This window comes from Arvicanthis niloticus, chromosome 1, assembly GCF_011762505.2.
Source record: "Arvicanthis niloticus isolate mArvNil1 chromosome 1, mArvNil1.pat.X, whole genome shotgun sequence".
NCBI classification, from domain to species: Eukaryota; Metazoa; Chordata; class Mammalia; order Rodentia; family Muridae; genus Arvicanthis; species Arvicanthis niloticus.
In genome coordinates this window covers 69,845,720-69,869,107 of record NC_047658.1, presented here as the reverse complement: position 1 = coordinate 69,869,107, position 23,388 = coordinate 69,845,720, and the positions used below count along the sequence as shown (strand labels likewise).

The 23,388-nt window shown below is 44.7% G+C and overlaps 1 protein-coding gene across 2 annotated transcripts in view; it reads right to left on the bottom strand.

The window, feature by feature from the left end:
• Positions 1 to 23,388, bottom strand: part of C2cd3 (C2 domain containing 3 centriole elongation regulator) — a 94,533-nt gene that overhangs the window by 8,775 nt on the left and 62,370 nt on the right. The window contains exons 26-32 of one of the 2 annotated variants that reach the window (XM_034498349.2): positions 22,727 to 22,791; positions 19,228 to 19,433; positions 18,520 to 18,653; positions 13,361 to 13,522; positions 10,865 to 11,085; positions 7,171 to 8,071; positions 2,526 to 2,637 (exon numbers count right to left, since the gene is read on the bottom strand). In XM_034498349.2, the coding sequence (XP_034354240.1) occupies positions 2,526 to 2,637; positions 7,171 to 8,071; positions 10,865 to 11,085; positions 13,361 to 13,522; positions 18,520 to 18,653; positions 19,228 to 19,433; positions 22,727 to 22,791 (1,801 nt within the window). Of the gene's footprint in view, positions 1 to 2,525; positions 2,638 to 7,170; positions 8,072 to 8,224; positions 8,381 to 10,864; positions 11,086 to 13,360; positions 13,523 to 18,519; positions 18,654 to 19,227; positions 19,434 to 22,726; positions 22,792 to 23,388 lie in introns of those variants that run through there. The other variant, XM_076938795.1, reaches the window with a different exon arrangement.

Sequence of the window (23,388 nt, the reverse complement as noted above, 5' to 3'; positions counted from 1 at the left end):
AGGCACAAATACAGAAACAGGAACAACATTTTGGCTGGCAGTTTTGTCACAGTGGCTTGTGGAACTCTTCCTGAGGTGCATGACTCACTGACCCTTCACCCACTTGGCCCAGAAGGTGGCAGGGAGATTCAGCTGTGTCTACTTAATTCTCACCCTCATCCTGTTAAACACTCATTATTAGCTTGTCATTACTTAGAACAAAACTGAGACTCAGTAAGGTCAAGCCACAAGCCTAAGGTCCTTTGCTTACTCCCTAGCAGGTCGTGTTTTGTTCCATGAATGTTGTATTCCAAGCTTATGCTCAGTGCTGGGCACAGCCCCCAAAGCCTAGTGCAAATGTCTCAGCCATGTGCACACTGTCAGAGAGGTGCAGAGGAGGAATAAGACCACAGCAGCTTGAGGAAGCAGCATTTCTGCCCCTGAAAGCAATATAGGGAGGCAGATAGGACCTCAGATCAAGCTATCCTCCAAACATGTTTTGGAAGCACACTGGGGAGGCTGGAGAGAGGATTAGAAAGCCAGTGAATGGTTCAGACATCTCAAGGCTTCTCAAGAACCATCACACAACTGTCTCCTGGTCTGTTAGCTGTGACTGCAGAACTCTAACCAGGGCTCTCAGCAATGGTCAGATTGACTTTCTCCTATCAATACAGACTCTGGAAAAACATGGGAAATGTTTACGTAAAAAAAGTCAATTTAAACCAAGGCAGATAGGCTGGGAAAACATCTCCATGTCTTGGGCGTGGTGGTACACTGTAACTTCAGTATTTAGAAGGCCCAGGGCAGGAGCTTTATGATAGCTGAAGGCCTGGTCCCAAAACTAAAGCAAAGCAACATGCACGCATGCATGCACACACACACACACACACACACACACACACACACGCACGCACACGGAAAACAGAGGGCAGGGCTTGAAGACAGAACCTGGGATTCTCTTACTCCTGAGGGTCTCGAGTTCTTTGGGAAAAGGCTCAACCTTTACTCATCAGTTTCATGTGTAGATATACTAATGCCTTGAAGATGTGGACAGGAAGCTCTGAGCCCCAATTCCCGAACTATTGTGGTTTAGATATTAAATGTTTCTCCAAAAGCCTCATGTACTAGAAGCTGGATTCCCTTGCTGGTGGCACTATTTTGGTAGATTCTAGAAGTTTCAGGAGGTGGAGTCTGGCTTGAGGGAGTCCATGAGCCTTTGGCGGTTACATTCAGCTCACTGGTCCTTCCCTGTTTGCCTGCTTCTTGTCTGCTGTAAGGTGGGTAGCTTCTGACACATCGGGGCAGCCAAGGACTACGGACTGTGATCTCTGAAGTAAGCCTTTAAGTTGCTTCTGTCTGGTAGCCTGCCACAGTGCCAACTCTGACATGCTCATTTACTGAATGGAGATAATCATCTGGCTATCCCATCCAGTTGCTGGCAGTTAAAACAGTCTAACTGTGTACGGCACTTAGAATAATGTCTAAGTGAAGGAAGCACTGAACAGGAGCTATTAGCCACAGTGAACAAGCAAACGCATTTTATTTATAACGTACATTTGTCTCTGAAAAAATGTTTTGAGAGCTCTGGGATGGCTGCTCTGTGTCGCCTACATACCAGTCCCTGGATCCTTTCTCTACTACGCTATGTGGTGTGTCCTCTCTTTCATTCAAATGTGGCACTCTACATATTTGTTATAAATTAGGTCATGCCCTTCCCAGAGGGCATCCAATGAGGTAAAGCAGTCCAGTGGCCCTGAGGACATGGCAAGGTAGCCTGGGGCAGGGTCATGACTATGGCTGGTCCTTGGACAGCTCTCTTTCTCTCTTTTTAAGAAGGATGAGCTCACATGGCGCAGGCTAGAACTCCTGACACTCTTGTTTTCATCAGATGCTGGAATCATAGCCTCTGACACCATACCTGGCTAGCTGGCTTCTTGTTTGTTTAGGATTTGTATTACACAAAACAGATAATTTGTCTATATAATTGATATGTATAGATTATATATCTATATATAACAATAATGTCAGAATATTATGACCATTATTTTTGCTACCTGCAATGAAGACCAGGCGCTACGGCAGAGCAGACAGTGGAGAACTAAGATCTGTACACATGTCCCAACTGCCTGCCATTCATGAATGATAAAGTTATGATGGTGCTTTGTAAATAGCAACTAGTCACAATGTTTCTGTGACCCTGCTCTTCATCCAGATCTGACTGGGTTGTCACGGTCCCCTATGGATGCACCTCTTATCTGTGGCGCCTTCTGCTGTGGGGTACTCCGCTTGCTTGGCTGTGGATCCTTGCTCCTATGCTTCTGTGTTGCTTTCCCTTCCATGCCAGTCTTGGCTGACAAGGCTCTGGTTGTCCTTATGTTGTCTGAGCTCCTTGCCCAGTGGGACCCACAGGCTATTTTCCAGGCAAGCATAACGAGTGGCCACTGGAGCAGCTTCTCCAGGGCGATGGCCCAGAGCAGCCTGTGTGCTGCGTGCCTTTAGGGAAGAGATGCTGATGTACAAAGAGGGAGACCAGTGGCTGTTCTTACCTGGTCAGCGGTGGCTGGTGGTGGCAAACCTGGAGAGTGTGAGATCATGCGTAGAGAGGCCTCCAGTTGTTGGGGAGGCAAAAAGAAGTTGGGCACTACAACAGGTTCTGGGCTGCAACGGTAGTTAAGGAATAAAATACCTAGGAGTCTACCCTCCTACCAGACCAACACCCACAGACTTCAATCACACCGTTTGTGTCTTCCTCCCCCATCCATGAATCCTTGGATGGTTCCTCCCTCACTTGAAGACCCTGCACCTCCTAATATGTGTCTTTCCTCCTTCCCTCTCTTTCTTTAGTCTCTACTGTAATGAGTTCACATTCCAACTTCCTCCAGGAAGACTTTTCCCTAGTCACATGGTCCCCCATTAATTCTGAAAGTAGTCTGTAACACAGGAGAATGTTCAATTATTATAACTTTTTTTTTTTTTCAAATTTTCATTTTCTGTGTATAGGGGTTTTCTTTGCATGTATGTCTGGGTAGCACAGCACATGCATACCTGGTGCTCAAGGAGGCTGGAAGAGGTCATCAGATTTCCTAGACCTGGAGTTACAAACAGTTGTGAGCCAATATGTGAGTGTATGAATTGATCCTGTTCTTCTGGAAGAGCAGTCTGCTCTTAACCACTGAGCCACCTCTCCAGTCCCTCAATTATTTAGTTTCATAAGACTTTCACGTCTCCTTCAATATTCTTCAAATTTCTCAATAGAATTTTGCTTCAGTTACCCAAGTACTTGCCTAGAGCTTGCAGGAGGCAGAAGGTAGCAAGGGTTGAACACTGGCTGAGGCCTGCTGGTTCACGGTGATGTATAGGGAGATGGAAAGGTAGCTCAAGGGCAATGCCTTGACCATGGAGGTCACTGGTACTGGGAAGACATGTCTACTGACTATTCTCTGAACATATTAAAAACAAGAACTGGAGGGGGACGGGGTATAGCTTGTCTGTCTGATCTGCATGAGAGATCTACAAGGTCTGAGCTATAGCTCTGACTTCTCAGTACCCTGGTAAGTGGCTGCAGGAGGCATGCTGCTCTACAAATATCTGTTGAATCACAGCGCTGATTCAGATTGCCTTATTCTAAGGGAGACGAAGGGGGCTGCTATGGTGCTGTTTTTTTAGGGTTTCTGTTTAAGCAGCTAAGTATGGCTATGATTTAAATTCATTGACTCAGCTTTCCATTTTATTGTTTTTCTCTTTATGATGGACTGGCCTCAGATGATGTCATTTTCATAACCTCATTCCTGTGACCTAGCATAATACCTGGGGCAGAATAAATGTTCAACATATATCTCCTGAACAGATGACTGTGCCTGTGTATACTAGCTTCTGCCTTTCCTAGAGAGGTGGGGTTGAACAGTGGTTCCAGAGGAACAGAACCCTGACTCAGGCTGTCTCTGGAACTGGGTTGGGGCTGGGTCTGTTTGCTGGTGCTACTCTTACCACTCTTAGCCGGCAGTCAGCTGACACTGGAGAAGCATTAGCACTGCTGGGAGGTGCCAGCCGGCCCTGAACACAGCAGCTCTCCTTAGCTTGCCCCTCCTGCTTGCTCTGCAAGATGACGTCTACTTGAAGGCTCTTTTTCCTCAGTGTATGAAAGTGTACAAGGTTCTTACAGTTAGAAAAAGACTAACACTGTCCTCTTCCCATCCCACTGTAAATTCGCTTCTAGTTACAACTTGGCTGACAATCAAGACTAAGGGATTATATAGAAAACCTGCTTAGAGTGGCAGTTGACAACATAAACCTGCTGCTCTGTGGTCCCAGTGTGTAGGGCACCGGTCCCCTGTAGTTCTCCGCTAATTCCCTTAGCCACTGAAATCTGGTCTTCTACCCCTGCAAGTCTTCCTGAGTTCACAGGTCTCCCACAGGACCCACCCTCTCTGCCTTCCCGCTGTCTCCCTGTGCCTCTCCCCCAGCCCACAGGACCCACCCTCTCTGCTGCCCTGCTGTCTCCCTATGCCTCACCCCCAGCACCTCACAGCTCGGGTCTTTGGCTGGCTTCATGTTTAAGACGCTCACTGAACCTTTGCCTGTCACCAAGGACTGCATCATTTCCTCTTGGATGCCTCTTGGCACTTGTTTAACATGGAAATTTCTTTTTCTAAGACGGTCTATGTGCTTCCCCATCTAGTAAAGACAATGCTTATAACCTGGGACAGAAATGTCAGTCACACTTTAAATTTCCCTCTTCATCCCCACAGGGTCTTCTGACCCTGTATCTTCTCTCTTCTTCCAACACTCTATGCTTTCGGCCAGATGTGCTCCATCTCCTGTTAGTACAAATTTCCTGGGTGGTCTCCTGATGTTTTCTCTCTCTCTCTCTCTCTCTCTCTCTCTCTCTCTCTCTCTCTCTCTCTCTCTCTCCTTCTCCTCCTCCTCCTCCTCCTCTTCTTTTTTTTTTTTTTTTTTTTTTTTTTTTTTTTGGGTTTTTTGAGACAGGGTTTCTCTGTGTAGCCCTGGCTGTCTTGGAATTCACTCTGTAGACCAGGCTGGCCTTGAACTCAGAAATCCGCCTGCCTCTGCCTCCCAAGTGCTGGGATTAAAGGCGTGCACCACCACTGCCTGGCTTCTTTCTCCTTTTTTGACAGTATTTTTCCCAGGCTAACCTTAAACTCCTGACTGTTCTGCACAGACTCTGACTGCTGGCATAACAGGTGTGCCCCACTACACCAGCAACCTGTTCCTCACATCTCTTCCTGATACTCTGAGCAGCCTAAAGTAGTCTCCACTTCCTGCTCCCATCTCTCACCAAAGCACTTGGCACAATGGCCTGTTTACCTGACTTTCACCAGATAATGGAGCTGGAGGGAAGGGTTAATTCTAACCTGTCCTTGGTACTCACTGTACTGTCTGGTAAGAACGGAAGGCCTGAGCTTAAGCAGCCCGAGGGCCTGGGCACATGTGGCAGCTCTTTTCCTGACAACAATCTGACCATAACTACACCGACAGCAGCAATGTTAGGATCTCCACCCAATGTAAGTTGGGGAGCAACTTTACCCAGAGGCAGCCTGCTGGGAGGGCCTAGTCCCCAGCCACAGGTCTTTCCTATCTCTACTACAGTCTTTACGTTTCTTTCTGACCTGTATCATGAATCACCTGTGTGTGGGGTTAGGGGTATGGCTCAGTTGGTAAAGTGCTCACTGTGCAGGACCTGAGTTTAGAACCCCAGTATCTAAATAAAAAAGTCAGGTATGGTGACACCTGCTTGTAATTATAGCGCTGAAGAGACAAAGACAGGAGGTTCCCTGGAGCAGTTTTGGTGAGCTGGTAAGTTTCAGGTTGAGTGCACGACCCTGTCTCAAAGAATAAGGTGAAGAACACGGAGGTTCTAACCTCCACATGTGCCACCAGCACAGCCATGCAGTGAACATGCATGGTGTGCATACACATGGACATGCACAATGAATATACCACATGCATACAAACACAAACTAATTATTTATACAAATATTTCCACTCATCCAATTCTATCTTATCAGTTTAATCTGTACTGATGATTCCTATTCTGCAATGGTAGATGAGGGTGAACAGGGAAAAACAAGACACTGACCAGAGGAGCTTGTGAGTCTGGGGATCACTTCCTCCATCTGATCTGAGGACAGGCTCAGAAAGGTTCAACCTGACTTCACAGAAGTAATAAGATGTGGGGCCTGCAGGATTCGAAGCTCTCTCATCAGAAAGCAGCCTACTTCTTTGGCCAGTGGAGCTCAGTTAGGTAAAAGCATTCATGAGGGCTGGAGAGACGCTTCAGTGGTTAAGAGCACTCACTGCTCTTCAGAGGACCTTAGAGTCAATGTCCAGCACCCACACAATTGTCTGTAAATTCCAGTTCAGATGATCCAGCACCCTCTCTGGCCTCCATAGGCAGGCACTGCCTGTTCATAGTATACAGACATTCATGCAGGCAAAACACACATAGACATAAATTAATAATGGATGAATCTTAAAAAACATCACTAAGCCTGTTTCCTCACATGCAGAGTAGATGACACCTAAGAGACTTGTGACAAACTAAAAAATAAATTCTTAGCACATAATAAATGCAAATCAATGGTAATGTTCTCTCTCTACATGCCCACTCTCCTTTTTGTGGTACTGGGGATAGAACCCAGGCTAGACAAGTGTTCTCCCAAGGGACTATTGCCATAGATCCAGCCTCCCCTTTTATTTCAACTGAGGTCTGAGCCCTGTCTTCAGGAAGGGAATTACACATGTTTAAAGTGGGGAACTCAGACAGTAAAGTTTATTGTGAATGTACTAACATCTAAGCCCCCAAGCCCCATTCAATGTTTTATACCTGAAGAGGCAGGTGTCAATGGTAGATTCTATTAAATTTTTTTTTTTTTTGACAAGGTCTTGCTATGTACCCTAGACTGATCTACAACTCACAGTTCACCCACCTCAGTCCCCCAGGTGCTGGGATTATAGGCATGGGTCACCAAGCCTGACCCATATAAGTGGCAGACCCATATAGTACTAGTCATACAAGTGAGCCTTCTGAAGGAAGAGCCTTCCCATACCAAACACTGTCCAGTGCATTCCACAAGGGCCAAGGTCACACCCAATTTCGTTAGCCTAATACCAGCATCCAAATGCCCAGGATGGACGGCCTAGGTACCCACTTGTGGGAAAAGCAAAGGATACAGAAGGAGATTCTGCCTTTTGGACACCTCTGACCCAGTTGGTACCTGCTTCTGCCTCACAGCAGGGGAGTTCATTGGTGGCTTTTTGTGATCATCCCTTTTGCTTTGGGAGGGTAGGAGTAGAGGAAACTTCTCAAAGCTCTCAGAGGAGTCACTGAACTCACTGGAGAGAACTTCACTCTCAGCCAGGATCTCTGGAATGGGCTTCTGGTCCCGGTTTATCTGTGACGAGAGCCATCCAACAGAATCACTGCTCTCTTGGGCTTCTGAGAATGTCAGGCCTGGGACAAGCTGAGGCTTGGTTGAGGCAAGGTCTTCAACCTTGATCTTACAGGCTCCACCCTCACAAACAACACTTTGGCTAGGGGAGCCCTGTGGAGATTGGGGGCTGACTGCCTTTTGAGGGCAACTTCTGACCTTCAGCTCCTCTCTGGGGAATGGTTCTGGAAGACAGGAGAGGCCTTCCCTTTGTACTTCATTGGGCTGAGGGCTAAGGACCTCACTCATGTCTGACATAAAACTGGACCAGGGGCTAGTTTTGTCTGTCACTATGGTTATTTCATTTAGGGTCCTGGGCTCAATAATGTCTTCCTCATAGTCTTCATCACTGTAGTCTGGGCCCACCTCCGTGTCATCGCTGCTCTGTTCCCTTGTGATGGGCACTGTCTGCTCCAGCGACTCCTGGAGCATCCCTCCTCCCTTTGAAGGCTCTTCAACAGGAGGAGGCAGGGAATCTGTGTTCGCCTCTATAGCTCCTGCCAATGGCTCCTCTGGAGTGGTGCTTCCCTCTGGAACAGCCTCGGTGTCCTGAGCATCTGGGAGGGTGGTGACTGTTCTGCTTCTACTCCTGGCTTGGTGAGAAGTCAAAGCTGCTTGTGAATCTCTGGTGATAGTCTGCAGATCTGAATAGCAACAGATATCACTCTTACTATAAGGCAGGGCTGCAGCCCACTCAGGTTCCCGCATTGGACTCTAGCTTCACAAGTATCCCTGTGATCAGACTCTAAACGAACCTCACGATAGGTAATTCACCCAGGAGTCAGTGAAACCATGTTCACAGCAGCAAAATTTCTACTACTTTATTCTAACATTAGAGGCTGAAGTCTAATCTAGTTGTAGCTGTGCAGACACCTGTGGAAGCGCTCACGCTCACATCTCGGGGAGCTGGTCCTGACGGGCATGCTCACGCTTCCGTTTACTTCAGTAATCACCTATATTAAAACCGAAACGAGAGTCCACTCATTCACCTATTCGATGACAGTTATTAAAACTATCTATTTTACTTGGAAAATATTATTAACACACAACAAAAGAAAAGAATGGGGCAGCAGGGCTTTGAAAGAACATGGGCTTTAGGTCCAGTTTTTATAGTTAAGTTTGTGGTCACCTGCAGACTGTCTCCTCTGAGTCTGTTTTTCTTTCATATGTGACCAATATCAGCCACTCCACAGGCTTGAGACTGAGAGAGATGGGTATACCCTGCATGATGCATGTGCAGGCACTTAAGGAGAAGGCACTAGTGAACTCTATTTTTGGGTGAAATGAGGGTGATAAATTAATAAACAAGTTGGTGTAATAGTTCATGCCTTCAGTTTTAGCTATTCTGTAAGCTGAGGCAAGAGAAGCACTCTAGGAGTTTGGAACTAGCCTGGGCAACATAGCAAGATCTCTTCTCAAAAAAGGAATAGCAGCAACAACAAAGACATAATAAATAATACGTTTGCATGATTTGTTTAGAGAAAGTGTCAGAAACTAGTGATGGATTTGACTTCCAGGGTTCAGGGCTAAAGCTTCTCACTGATAGAGGGTTAACTAACAGGAGGGCCTTGTTTAATACAGACATCATGTCATGTTCAGACATCAGAGGAGAGTGTACCTATGTGTGAGTGTACCTGTAAACAGAACAGGCAAGACAGACTCACTTGGCCCTGGTCTTTTGGTCTTAACTACTATCTTGGAACAATTCTCTGTTTATAAACCAGTTTATTTTTAATGCTTCTTACTCATCACATCTCCAGGAAGCCTGCCCACAGCTAGAAAGCTCCACTGTGTGGCCATGTTCCATGAGGAAGCACACGAGAACACACTATGGTGTAAAGCTCTGTTCCCCCTATCAGCCTGTGAGCGTCTCTGGGTAAGCTTACCACACAGATGCAGGATGCAGGAACCTCACCTGTGACTCCCTCATACCCATTGGTTGAGGGGCCTCTTCAGAAAAGTGTCCTCAAGCATGATGGATACAGGGCAGGCTTTTGTTACATTTGAACTGTTTCCTTATGTAATCAGTTCCCTTCAAATCCATACTGTCTGTGTGAAAATCAGTTCTTATTTTGTTATTTCCTTGCTAAGAACTCCCTTTTCTTTCTCCCTCTTTCTTTCTGAGGTACTGGGGTGGAACCTAGGGGCATGTACATATTTGGCCACTGAGCTGCACTATATTTTCTTTCTGGGTAAGCATTAAATCCAATTTGACTTCAAGGCCAACTTTAATCCTTCTATCCTCTTACTACATCCCTATAAGGGGATTCTCCTATTTGTAGCCATATATGTCCTGATAACGGCCCTCTCTTTTTTCCAACATAATATTTTTATTGATTATTTGGGAATTTCACATCATGCACCCTAATCACGCTCACTTCCCAGTTCTCCCAGGCCCCTTACCCTCGTGACACCCCAGCACCCAAAAGAAGAAGGAAAAAAACCAAAAGCAAAACCAAAACCAAGTTCAATTTCTGTTGCTTGTATACTCCTTGGAGCATGGTCAAATTCCTGGTGGCAAATCCCTTAAAGAAAACTGAGTCCTTCCTCATCCTCACCCCCACCAGAAGCCATTAATTGTGGATAGCTACACTCTAGCGTCCTTATCATAGTTTTTAAGAGTTCTCTGGGATGGAAGCCTTGCTTTTGTTTCATCTTAATGGTTTCTTTCTTGGGAGACGTTTCTTTGGCTGACTACAGAGTAAAAGTTTATGATGGCAGACAACTAACTGTCTGGTCTGGCTGAGACGGTGATGGGTATGCAGTGAGTGAGTGGAGTCCAATACAGAGCAAACACACATGTCTTTTCGGACATGCAGGGTTTTACCCTCCTGTACCTCCCAACACCAATATGGAAGCAAAGTGAGAACTGCTCTAAGGGATGTTTTGGAAAGGTAAACTATAGAGCCATCCAGAATCTTCTACAGTGCTTTTAAAGTGTACAGACTTTGTTCTGGATATGTGGCACCCAGCAGTTGGAAGGACAATGCAGGAAGATTACTGTGACTCTGAGGCCAGCCTGCATTGCACAGTAAGACCCTGCCTCAAGGTCAGCTAACCAACCAACCAACCAACCAACCAAAATCAAAAATCCCTCACACACTCTGAACTCTGGGATTGGAATTTGAGGGAGGCATCATCCAATCCCAGTCTGCTGTTTTTGGTAGGGGAATGAAAGCCAAGAAAGAAAAGCGCATGCCCAGTGTCAACAGCATCTGGGTTTCCTGCCTCTCAGCCCAGGACTCTTTCCATTGCCCTACACTCATGTCCACACCACTGTCCTTTCCTTTAAAGGGAGATGGCAAAAAAAGAAAAAAGATGTGAAAACTGTTGTCTGTCTGTGTCATGGAGGCCCATCTGAGGGTAGACATTCAGCTGGCCTTTGACCTGGCCTCTAGTGACCAAAGCTGACTCGCAGAAGCAGCTCTTAGCCGTACCTGAGATTAAGGAGCTGACTTGCAACACCAGGTTACTGGATTTCTCCAGGATGCTCTGGCTCTCTGGGTCTTGGCGGCTGGTTCCTGGGCCCACAGGGTCCCTCTGGCTCTCCTGGCTCTGTGAGACAGCAGGAGAGCTCTGAGAGCCGAAGGGCAGGAAAGGCTTGCTGAGCTTCTGGTTGAAGTACCTTTGGATCTCATCCAGCTCACTCAGATTCCTCCTGGGGAAAGGAGAGGGTGACAGAGGCCATTCATAGCCGTTATAAGACTCTTCACTTGACACTTGAGCAGGGCTGCATATTGCTTCCTTGGCTTAGTACTGTATAGACCCACCATTCTCTTCTACCTGTCTTTTACCTTTCACCCTCCCACTGCCAAAGCCAACTTTGTTCCCTCCGTCCAACTCGTTCTTCTGATATCTAGCAACTTTCTCAGAAGGACCGTTCTTTTTGCTACGGTGTTTGTTTATTTATTTATTTATTTTTTCAAAGACAAACTTGCTAGTCCTGCTTCAGCTGAGAGGACAAGCAAGTGTCACTCATCATAGGTGGCACACAAGCCATCCTTCTTAGCCGTCACCGTGGCAGTCCTCGATCTGCCTGAGTCCTGTTACTTCTCAGTTGCACCTGGCCCCCGTCGAGCCAGGCCCTGGCCCCTCAGGGTTGGCTGGAGGACTCCATCTTAGGCTTTCTTGTATTTCTCAATCACTGCACCTGCTGATGTCAGATCTCCCTCCCCATGCACTGTAACTCAGTGATAACTTCTCACACCTGCTATACCCACCCATCATAGTGCTTAGCACAAAACAAATGACTACAGAATGAGTAAGTTAACATGAGTAACTTAAAAAAATATCTCATTTTCCATCTCACCACTCTCCAATAAGGAATCACACCAATCTTCATTTGTGTAGGTTTTGTTTTCAAAACACTACCTTGGTAATTCTCAGCTAGCCACTTGAAATCAGTAATTATTACTTTTTTTGGTGAAGATTGATTGATTGTATATGAGTATACTGTAGCTGTCTTCAGACACACCAGAAGAGGGCATCAAATCTCATAACAGATGGTTGTGAGCCACCATGTGGTTGCTGGAAATTGAACTCAGGACCTCTGGAAGAGCAGTCAGTGTTCTTTACCCCTGAGTCATCTCTTCAGCCTTAGTAATTATTACTTTAAAAATAAAGAATTTCAGGCTCTAAGGATTTAAGTGGTTTGCCTAGGTAAGAAGTAGTTGTGGCTATTCTGACTCTGGGCTTTTCTGTGACACTAGATGGGCTGTGTCCCAACATGGTCCGTTCCTGCTCACACTCCTGCAGATCATGAAACTGGAGTCAAGCTGCTCTCTGCTGTCTCTTCTTTGCATTCAACCTTTAAGGTTGCTGCTCATGGGTTTTCTTTTTCAAAGTCTACTATTTGAAATCCCTGGGCCACCTGTCTCCTAAATTCCTTCACTCTCAGCTCTAGCACACGACTCATTGTGTCAGTTTTCCATCACTTGGCATTCCATCCACTTTCTCTAGCTAGGCCATGAGTACCTGGGATCAGATACTCGAGGAAGCATGTCTGCTGCCTTGAATACTCCCGGGAGAATTTCCACAGCTAGCCTGAGTCAGATGCAAACGACAGAGCTCATCCTTGTTCTATTCCTAGAGGATTCAGTATCAAATGGTGGAGCTGTCCAGCAAATCATTTATGTGGCTACATCCAGAACAGGTAAAAAACTGAGCAGAAAGATGCAAGCAGAAGTCCACTTGGCACAGCTTTAGAAAACCTGCAAACCCAGGATTCTTTCTGCACAGGATAGCCTTCACTTTTATTAGCTTCTTTCAAAGCCCACATGTGATGTTTTAACTCTTCCCATATCTACCTTCCAGGATTACTCATTTCTCTCTCTGCTTTTGCAAAGGAAATGCAGCAGTCACTGCCTTGTACTGTCATTATCTGGCCATGGCTATCTCCTGCACTGGGGCTGGCAGAGTTAGAGGTCAAGCCTATTTAACTGTAAAATCAAGTCCTTTCCACTGTAACAGATTTCTCACTTGATACCCTCGATCTAATCTATAGTATGTTTCAATTCTCACAGTGATTCTTTGCTAACTAGACCAACACATGACAGGGTAGATACTAGAATAGGGATGTGGTTGTGAAGATAAGGCCATGGACAGGATGAGGCATTTTAAGTTGTGATGATGCTTTGTTGATGTGAGGGTGGCTATCAGTAAGTTCTGGGGAACAGGCTAAAGTCCCTGGATTTACAGGTTGATCAGTACCAGAGCCTTGTGAAGGAATGTAGGGCACCAACTGAGAGATTCATCTGTGAGAAAGTCTATGAGGCTCTGTGGTCCAACTCAATACTAATGCACACGAGACCCCACTCTACATAACCTTCCACAGAAGGGACAATTAATGGGAATGACACTCCATGTTGCCATTGCTCATTCACCTGTGCCACACACAATGGTTCCCTGTGCCCTTTCTCACTGCAGGTCCTCACCTGAGAGAAGTCAGGATGGAGGTGTGGGAGGATGAAGGCACTGTGGTCAGCTTCTCATCACTTGTCAAGCCTGCCTCCCCATGCTGTAGGGACTCGTGAAAGCGGCGGATGTTCTGCACATGCTCTTCATGGCGTGCTGCCTGGCTTCTTATGGTACCATTTCTGTCATGGGGAAATCAGGAGTGAAGTCAATTCCTCACCAGGGAGAGAACTCTCAGTGTGACAACTGAGTCATTTTCTTGAAATGACACTGCAGACCTGTCCCATCACTGCAACCAGTTCTGGCTTGCTTAGCTCTTGCTGGGATCACACAGGTTTCTTAAATAAACTCGCTTTCGGTCTTGCCCACTCCACTTCCTTCTATTCTCCACATCTGAGGGGGACTGACTTCTACACAGTGCACATGAAGCCTTCCTTAAGTATTCAACAGAGATTAATCTCCTCACCATTACCATTCCTTTCTAGCTCTGCCTTTTTTTAATCTATAGAACAAACCTCAAATTCCTAAGCATGGTATTCAAGAATGTGACCACAACAATCTTTCTTTTTCTCTTTTAATTAACACAGCCTTATTGAGATGTAATTCATACAGCATTCAGTTAACCTAATTAAAATATATAATCCAGTGATTTTAGTATATTCAGAGTTATCGACTTCTTTTCAAAATCAGTTTTAGAACATCGTATTACCCACTAAAACCAAACTCTACACCCATTAGCAACCAGTTCCATTTCTTCTTAAAACCCTCAATCATTTATTTTCTGTCTTTTTATTTGTCTATTCATATTTCATACAAATGGAATCAAACAATATAATTCAAAGTCTCTCACACACATGTAAAACAGTAACAGGCTAAAGTCCCTGGATTTACAGGTTGATCAGTACCAGAGCCTTGTGAAGGAACACAGGGCACCAACTGAGAGATTCATCTGTGAGAAAGTCTACGAAGCTCCAAGGTTCAACTCAACATTGAATGAAATTATTCATTTTTTTCAGAATTTTAAAAAGTAGTGTGTGTGTGTGTGTGTGTGCATGCACACGTGAGCATGAGTGTGTTTGATCCCTGAGAGCTGGCGTCACAAGTGGCTATAAGCCACTGGTGTGGGCACTCAGGAGGGACTGACCTCAGGCCTCTGGTAGAGCAGCATGTTACCCTTAATGGCTGACACATTTCTCCAGCCCCTATGTTTAAACTTTTAAGGAACTGCCAAACGGTTTCACAAAGCACTTAGACTACAATCTCTCCACAATCTTCCTTCCAAACACTTGTGATACTGTCTTTTTTTTCAGTTTCTGCAGTGGGTATGAAGCTGTGTCTCATTTGGTTTTGATTTGAATTTTTTCATCATCACTTGTATATCTTCTTTGGAGAACTGTCTATTCAGCTACTTTGTTTTAAAATTGTAGTATTTAAGGCCTTCTACCAGTATTGGGGGATCAAACCCAGACAGGCAAGTGTTTCTAATAGAAGCACATCAGATGGGATATTTGCTTCATATTATTGCCAGAGATCTGCTTAGATTTAGTTATAGATCCCCCATTAGATCTATGTTTTGAAGTTATTCTTCTATGGGCTTTCCTTTCTTTTTACTTTCTATTTTTAGATTTTCTTCAAAAATTATTTTTATTTGTGTGTGTGTGTGTAAGTATGCCATGTGTGTGGTGCCTGTGAGGACTTGGAGTTACAAGTTGCTGTGAGCCCTAAGATGTGGGTGCTGGCAGGTGAACTTGGGCCCCCAGGAGTCGCTCTTATGTGGGAAGCCATCTTCCCAGCCCCTCCCCTTTCCTGATGACATCACTCACAGCACTCAGGTCTTTATTTCTGATGAACCAGTTTTTCTTTCGCTGCTTGTGCTTTTGTTGTCATATTTAGGGAATCAATAATTCACAAAAATTTACGATTATGTTTTCTTTGAAGAGTTTGTTTTGCTACTATGTTAACTCCAATTTGGGGCTGTTTCGTGTATGGCACTAGGAGGGGCTTGAATCCGCCCGCACTGGGATGTTGAGCTGCTGCAATTCTGTTCAGAAGCCTGTCCTTTCCTCACTGGCACACCTGCTAAAATTCAGCTGACATGCTTTATCTTTGGAATATTAATTTTATTTCACTGATCTGTCTTTCTAGCCTGTGCTATGTTTTGCTTACTGCAGCTTTGTGGAATTGGGCCTTTGTTCTTTTAAAAGGTTGCTTTGTCTATTCTGTATTTCTGGAATTTCCATATGAATTTTAGAATTGGTTTATTCATTTCTAGAAAGAAACCAACAGGGATTTTGATTATGCATTATCTAAATGAATTGAACATATATAAGAATTTTGGAAGCACCATAACCTTAAAAATGTTAAATCCATGACTCCATGAACATGGGATTAGATTATCACTATTGTGACAGCCTCACCATGTCAGCTCAGCTGGCCTGAACTCACTATGTATGCCAAGCTGCTCAAACTCACAGAGACTTGCCTGCCTCTGCTGGTCGGTCTAGTGCTGGGATTAAGGAATGAGCACCATGCCTGGCCTGGGCTGTCTTTTTTTTTTTTTTTTTTTTTTTTTGGTTTTTCGAGACAGGGTTTCTCCGTGTAGCCCTGGCTGTCCTAACTCACTCTGTAGACCAGGCTGGCCTCGAACTCAGAAATCCACCTGCCTCTGCCTCCCAAGTGCTGGGATTAAAGGCGTGCGCTACCACTGCCTGGCGTCATTTTTAATAGTACAAAGGAGTTCCTAAGTGGGAATGTTTAGGAACCACTGCTTTACTATGATGTAACCATCCAAACAAAACATTTAACATATTTAAGTTGCATAATCTGATGAGTTCTGACATATGCCTACATTAAGAAGGGTCTTACAGGAGAATACTCCATACCCCCTCAAGCGTCTTCCTTTCTGAGACTCCTCCCTCTTGCCTCCTTATCGCTAGGCCTCCACTAATCTGCTTTCTGCCGTTATGATCAGTCTGCATTTTCTTTTCTTTCCTTTTTTTTTTTTTTTTTTAATTTATTTATTTTATGTACACTGTAGTTGTCTTCAGACACACCAGAAGAGGGCATCAGATCCCATTACAGATGATTGTGAACCACCATGTAGTTGCTGGGAATTGAACTCAGGTCCTCTGGAAGAGCATTCAGTGCTCTTAACCACTGAGCCATCTCACTAGCCCCCCAGTCTGCATTTTCTAGAACTTTGTATAAATGTAATTTTTACAGTGTACTCTTTTATTCTAACTTATTTCTCAGTATAACTGTTTTGAGATTCAGTTTTTATCTTTACAATGTATTTTTTTGTGCTATGTTCTGTTTTATGATCAGACCATAATTTGGCCATCTGTTCACCTAATTGTTGACGGCTGTCTGAGGTGCTCAGCTTCAGCTCTAACAAGTAGACAGAGCTGTAGAAAAGGCTGTTCCAGGCGTCTGCTGTGCAGTGTTAGGAATTAAGCCTCTTATTCAAGACTGATGCGAAAACAATCAGCTGAAATAGAGTGTATTAAAATGAGTTATTTCTACTTTCATTTACGTTTGCTAACAATCCTTGAGGTGATATATTGCTTTTTTGAGTAAATAAGAAAGCTGAGGCTCAGAGAACCAAAGTCGGGGCTGTAGAAATGGCTCAGTAGTTAGAGCACTGCTGCTCTTTCATAGGACACAGGTTCAATTCCCAGCACCCATATGGTGGCTCACAGCTGTCTATAACTCTTGTCCTAGGGATCCCACATTCCTCTTCTGGACTCTAAGGACATAAGTACCAAGTGACACACAGATACACACACAGGCGAAACACCCACACACATAAAGTAAATAAAATCATCTGCTAGTCCAGGCTACAGCTAGGCTAGGACTTAACCTCAAACACACTTCATGCCTTGTCCCTGGAGGAAGGCAGACTCAGAAATAACTGGAGGTGGTTAGGGAGGGACTAGAGCCCAACCTGGAATGGATGGTTGGATCAGAATAAGGACACACCAGTATAGCCTTTCTGAAGTAATTAGGGCATGTTTATGTGGATAAAAAGCAAATCACTAAATTCTTAGCTTTAAAATTACTAAATACTGGGCACGCAGAAACAAAACCCAAAACCCGCAGCCATGTGTCATTGACTGGCTATGGTCAAAGCAAGGCTTGGAACCTAGAACACTGAACGTAGGAACTGAGACACAGAGCTTCTGGACAGAGGATTATCTTCACATAGTGACCAAGGGAACAGTACAAAGCACTAAAACAGACAGTCAAGGGGCAAGCAGTGTAGAGTACCTGCTTCTGAATAAGAGCTCACTTAGTAAAGGCCACTGTAGCGGGTGCCTTGAGAGAAGATTCTTCTGTTTCAGACAGGGTTTTGTTCTGTAGCCCTGGAGCTCCCTATGTAGACCAGGCTGGCCTTGAACTCAGGGATCTACCTGCCTCTGGACCCTGTGTGCTTAGATTAAAAGTGTGTGCCCTGTGAGAAACTATTATTTTGTCTCCTTGCTGAGGTGTGAGCTAGATGCGGGCACCAAGGCCTGAAAGGGAGTTGGGGAGAAAGAACAATCTTACTTTTCACCCGGCTCTTTAACAGGATGGGGCATACTTGAGTCCAGAAACCCACACGTGTTGTTCATAGTTAGCTCAGTGGACAGAATGAGCCAATCATGTGTGTGGCTCTGAAGTTTTAAAATTTACTTTAAATTTTTAAGGGCAGGGTCTCATGTAGCCTAGGTTGCCTCTGAACTCACAGTACAGGAGAGAATGGGCTGATCTTTGATCCTCCTGCCTCCACATCCCAAGTGTTGGGATCAATAGCTATGCAATACCACTGCTGGCTTATGTGGTGCTAGGGACTGGACTCAGGCCCTGCATACACACTCTACTAACTGAGCTACACCCCTGGTTTATAACAAAACCTGATATATAGCTTTTTTTCTTTGTGGGGAAAGGATGGGTAGAGACAATGTAATTTTCATAAAAGGCTAAAGGAATCTCAGGACAAGAGAAGAGTGTTTCTTCCTTCAATGGCAGTCAAAACACTCTAGTTCATATCTTACAAAGTTGTTTTCAGAGATCTTGAAAATTAGCATATGTATGAAGTTTTTCCCTGTCTCCAGTTTCTTCCTCTAATGGAGGAAAGAGAAATGACAAGGCAGTCTGCATACATCCTGTCTTGACCTCATCTCTTCCCATCAACTATTACCTGGCAGGCGAGGAGAAATCATCCTCCTTTGGAGAAGTGTGAGCAAGCTGGCCTTGGATGTGCTTTGTAATGGGCCCAGGGAATGCATCGCATAAAGTAGAGGCAGGGAAGGAAAGGGGGCTGAACAACGGGATCTGGAACAGCAATGAGAAAAACGGTGCGCTGGTTACCACTAAGCCATTCAGAACAGAGCTATACATAAATGTGAGGACTGTTATGAGCAATTATGTGCTGCCTATTAAACTTACCAATCACCCGTCAAGTAGGTACTGATATTACTTCACACACCAAGCCCTCAGACTGCCTTTAGTTGCTTTTCTCATATTTATGTTCTTATTCTTTCAGGTCCTAGGCTGGACAGGGTTTTCTATTTACATGTCAGGATAACTAGATCTGATCAGGAGACTTCTTACAAAGGGACCACTGACCTCTTGGTCACTTTCTCACACACTTATTCACTCAATACCCACTGACTCCATGCTGTGGCAGGCAAACACTAATGAGACCTAGTACAGCAATAGAGTTCCCCTCTTTGGACAGTCAGAAAACTTCCCTTTCTTTTACCACCCCTTCCCCACCCCCCATCCCCAACCCCAAGCCAGAAGCTTGCTGTTGTGTGAAACGTGGGCTACAAGCTCAAAGTACCAACCAGTATGGAGGCTCTTCTTATAGGAGAGCCTTTAACAAGGTGTGAACAAGGAAACCTACCAGGGATCCTGGAGTCTCCATCCCGCGTCTTGCTTGTTTTTCTTCTTTTAAGTGCATCAGGCTCTCCATAGGTGAAATAGCAACTTTGATTTGCCCTTGGCACTCTCCACTGAAGTCTGTAATATTGTACCAGCCACAGATAAACTGAAAGCCGGACAGTAGTGGGGAGAGGTCCACTGAGGCGAAGCCAACCACCCTCTCTTCATCTATGTGGGAAGAGAAGAGAAGACCTGTGTAGCATGGCTGGGTGTGTCCTCCTGTTGAGGTTAGGGGCTACACAGTTTTACATGACTAGAGCCACTGAACAAGACTGGAAATGAGGCCAGGAGCCAGAGCCTGTTATGAAGTCATTTTCTGTGCTTTGGTTAACCCGGACCTCATTTCCTATTTCGAGACAAGTTTTCATGTATCCCAGGCTGGTGTTGAACTTGCTATGTAGTAGTCAAGGGTGACCTTGAACTTCTGATCTTGCTACCTCGATTTCTTCAGGCTAGGATACAAATATGTGCTAGAATATAGTTGTGTCACCATGCTGTGTGCACTGGGGACTGAACCCAGGACTTCATATGTGTTCAGCAAGCATCCTACAAACTGAGCTATATCTCGGGTCCCTGTTTTGGTGCATCAGAGAAGGCTGGCAGAGGTGTGCTTTGTATTCTTGATATAAACAACTAGAAAAATATCTAAACCCATATACTACTTTCCATAGGTTTAGTGCGCCTCCATGATTTTTCTCAGGGGTTTGTGTGTTTGCACGCAGGCATGCACACATGAGGGGTATTCTTGAAATTATGTAATTTCAAAAAGTTTTATTTTCTTATTTTTTAATTGCCTGTATCTCTCACATTTTCTAAGATATACATATGCATCATAGTTAATTAAGAACCAACGAAGTCAGTTATAAAAGAAAGACAACCCCCTGGAAAACAGCAGGGAATACTGTTTGCTATCCCTCTAATTCAGCTTTAGCTGAGGTGTGGCCCAGGAAGCCACTTTGATATGCTAAGTTTAGATTAAAGGTCTCCTTCCTGCATGCCCTATACTTGTCCAAGCATCCTCTATTGGATTTCTTGTGTCCCCCATGGCTATAAGCTTTGTGAAGACAGGAGCCACCTGCCCTCTTTTACTTTCGTATCCCTGTCACTTAGCATAGTGACCAGCAGGGTAGAAAAATCAAGTACTTGCTGAACACAGAATGGTGTGCTCTGGATGCTTTCTGTGGAATGTCTGCTGGGTCTGTGTGGGCAAGCCTTAGGAAGGGAGAGATGCTTCCATGCGCTGAGAGACAGTGAGATGGACCTTAGCTGCCTGGTTTATGCATTTCCCTACCTCCGTTTACAGCATGAGTTTACAGGTCCCAGTAGGGCCCTGAGGATAGGGACTGAATTTTATTCTTTATACCCAGTAGCCCTAGCAACATAATGAAAGTGGCCCCATTTACTGAGAAACACTTATGTACCAACTAGTTTACAGATATTATTTCTAATCTTTATACAACCCGAAAAGGAAGGAACTATATTCTAATTGTATAAGATCAGAAGCAGGCACAATGGTCTACTTCAGGTCACTCAGTTGCAAATGGCAGAGTGAAGATTTGAACCCAGGTCTACAAAAAAAAAAAAAAAAAAAAAAAAAAAAAATCAAAGCTTATTTTTTTTCTCTTGCCATTGAACTGAGATGAACCCTGGTCTGGTGGACAATTCCTATAGAACCTTAGGGAGGAAAGAAAGGAGGGGAGGAGTGTGAAGCCCAGTTAAATGCACCAGGAATTACTTATGCAGACTGAGAGAACCTGACTTCTGACTAGTCCTCTGCACCCACGAGGCTGGTGGAGGTGGGCCTTACGTGAATGCAGAGGGGTAGCTCAGCATTCATCCTCAACACCAGGATCAGAGCAGCCCTCACACAGCACAGGAAAAGGCTGGCCAATGTCCTTCATGCCCCAGGCACTCTTCTTCAGGCCTGTAGTCAATACTGAAATTAAACACTGGCAGACAAAGTACTGTCTGTCTGCAGATGACTCCAAACAACTGAATGTTTGGAAACCTGGAGCTAGCAGATTCTTTAAGGAGCTGGATTTACAGGGATGATTTAATGAGCCTAAATTTACTATGCTGTGAGAAGACAGGGTCATCTTATTTATCTGCGATATCCAATCTTACTTGCATAGTGAAGAATAAGCAGTAAAAGCTATATAATCAGCCAGAACTGTGTTCAAATCCTGGCTCTACCAACTTGTGCTTCAGCACTCACTCTCCTTTCCCTTCCTCCCCTCCCCCTCCCGTGTGTATGTGTGTAGGCCACAAACTAAGGCTAGCATTATCCTCAATGACTTACTTTTTGAGACAGGACCTCTCACTGAACCTGGAGCTCAGTGATTTGGCTAGACTGGCAGGGACGCCCCATTTCCTCCTCTCCAGTGCTATGAGTGGCTTCTATGTGGGTGTTGGGGAACCAAACTCAGGCTCTCATGCTTGCACAGCATGTCCGTGATGGAGCCATGTCCCAGTTATATTTATAAAGGCAGGCTATATTTGTATCTTGCAGGATTGGAGATGTTTGTTAAGCTTATATATAGCACACTGCCATTCACTACTCAGGTACAAGAGAACCAACAGCACATTTACTTTCTGGACTTTATTTACATCTCTGTAAACCTTAGGAAGGATGCATTACTGTTATCCCTACTTTACAGACATGACAAGTCAAGTCATTGTCCAAGATCACACTGCAACAGTAAGAGGCAGATCTGATGTTTGTATCAAGAGTCTGGCTTCAGAATCGATGCCCCTAGCACTATGTTTTGTATTTTCTTGACATTTTACAAGTTATATTTATTTATGTTTTGGGTGTGGGAATGCATGTGCCACCGCTTGCATGTGGAGAGAAGGCAGAGCACAATTTGTGGGAACTGGGTCTTTTCTTCCACCATGTGGGTTGTTAGGTCTTATGGCAACTTTACCCACTGAGCCATCTCATCAGCCCTGGGTTACGCCTCTAAGAGGGGGTAATCCCAGCACTTGGGAGTTGGACGTCAGACAGTAGTGAGTTCAAGAACAGACCAAATTACAGAGAGACCTTGCCTCAAGATAATCAAAAAACCCATAGTAGCTAAGTAAAGGTAGGCTCAAGGACCATGGTATCAGCACTCTCTCTTAGGGAAGCTTTTAAAACAAGGAAGGATAAGCTATCAGACTCCGGCCTCTATACTGCTGGTCTTGATTGACAAGCCAGAACCAACAGAAGGCCTAATATCATATAAAGTGGAGGGAAATGACTTACGTGTCCTGTACATTATAGTTAAAGACAGACAGATACAACTGGAAAGGTTCAAATGTAACTGGATTCCTACATTAAGCAGGTAGTCTAAAAAGAAAATGTCTCCTAAGTATTTAAATTCTACAAGAGAATAATGTAGAGTCTTCTGTATGGTTCTCCTCTACCAGACACCATGGCTTTGCTTAGCTGGAAAAGAAAAATCACAGAATTGGGCTTATACCTCCTTTATGCCACACTTTGAAGACCAGGGTTTGATGTGGGTCCAGAAGCAGCTCTTTTGATAACCTGTTAGAAAAAACCACCAATCACCATGAGTTAGCTATAGGAACCTTCTATAGTACAGAACTTGCATCTGCAGATGAGATGTTTTCATTAGACATTCTCAAGGAGAAACCCAAAGAATATTAGAAGAAGCAAAGCAAACTTTGCAAGAAGAAATCAATGCCTTAGAATCCAGAGTGGTATTCATTCAGTGGGTGTGTGAAGATTTGGCCACAATATAAACCCTGAAGCTGATAAAAGGTAAACATTCTTAATACTCAAAAAGCTGTGCAATAAACCTGAATGTAAATAATAATTTCCTTTCATCAAATGATACGAGAAGAAAAAAAAAAAAAAAACTCACAGTCAATAGAAAACAGCATCCCCCACTCTGGGGTGTGTGTGTGAGTGTGCATGTGAGAGAGAGAGAGAGAGAGAGAGAGAGAGAGAGAGAGAGAGAGAGAGAGAGAGAGAGAGAGAGCGAGCGAGCGCGGAAGGCGGAGGCAGAGGAGGTGGAGGCGGCGGAGGAGGGAGAGAGAGAGAGAGAGAGAGAGAGAGAGAGACAGAGAGAGAGAGAATGAGAATGAGAATGTGTATGTATGTGTGTGTTAGACTATCTTA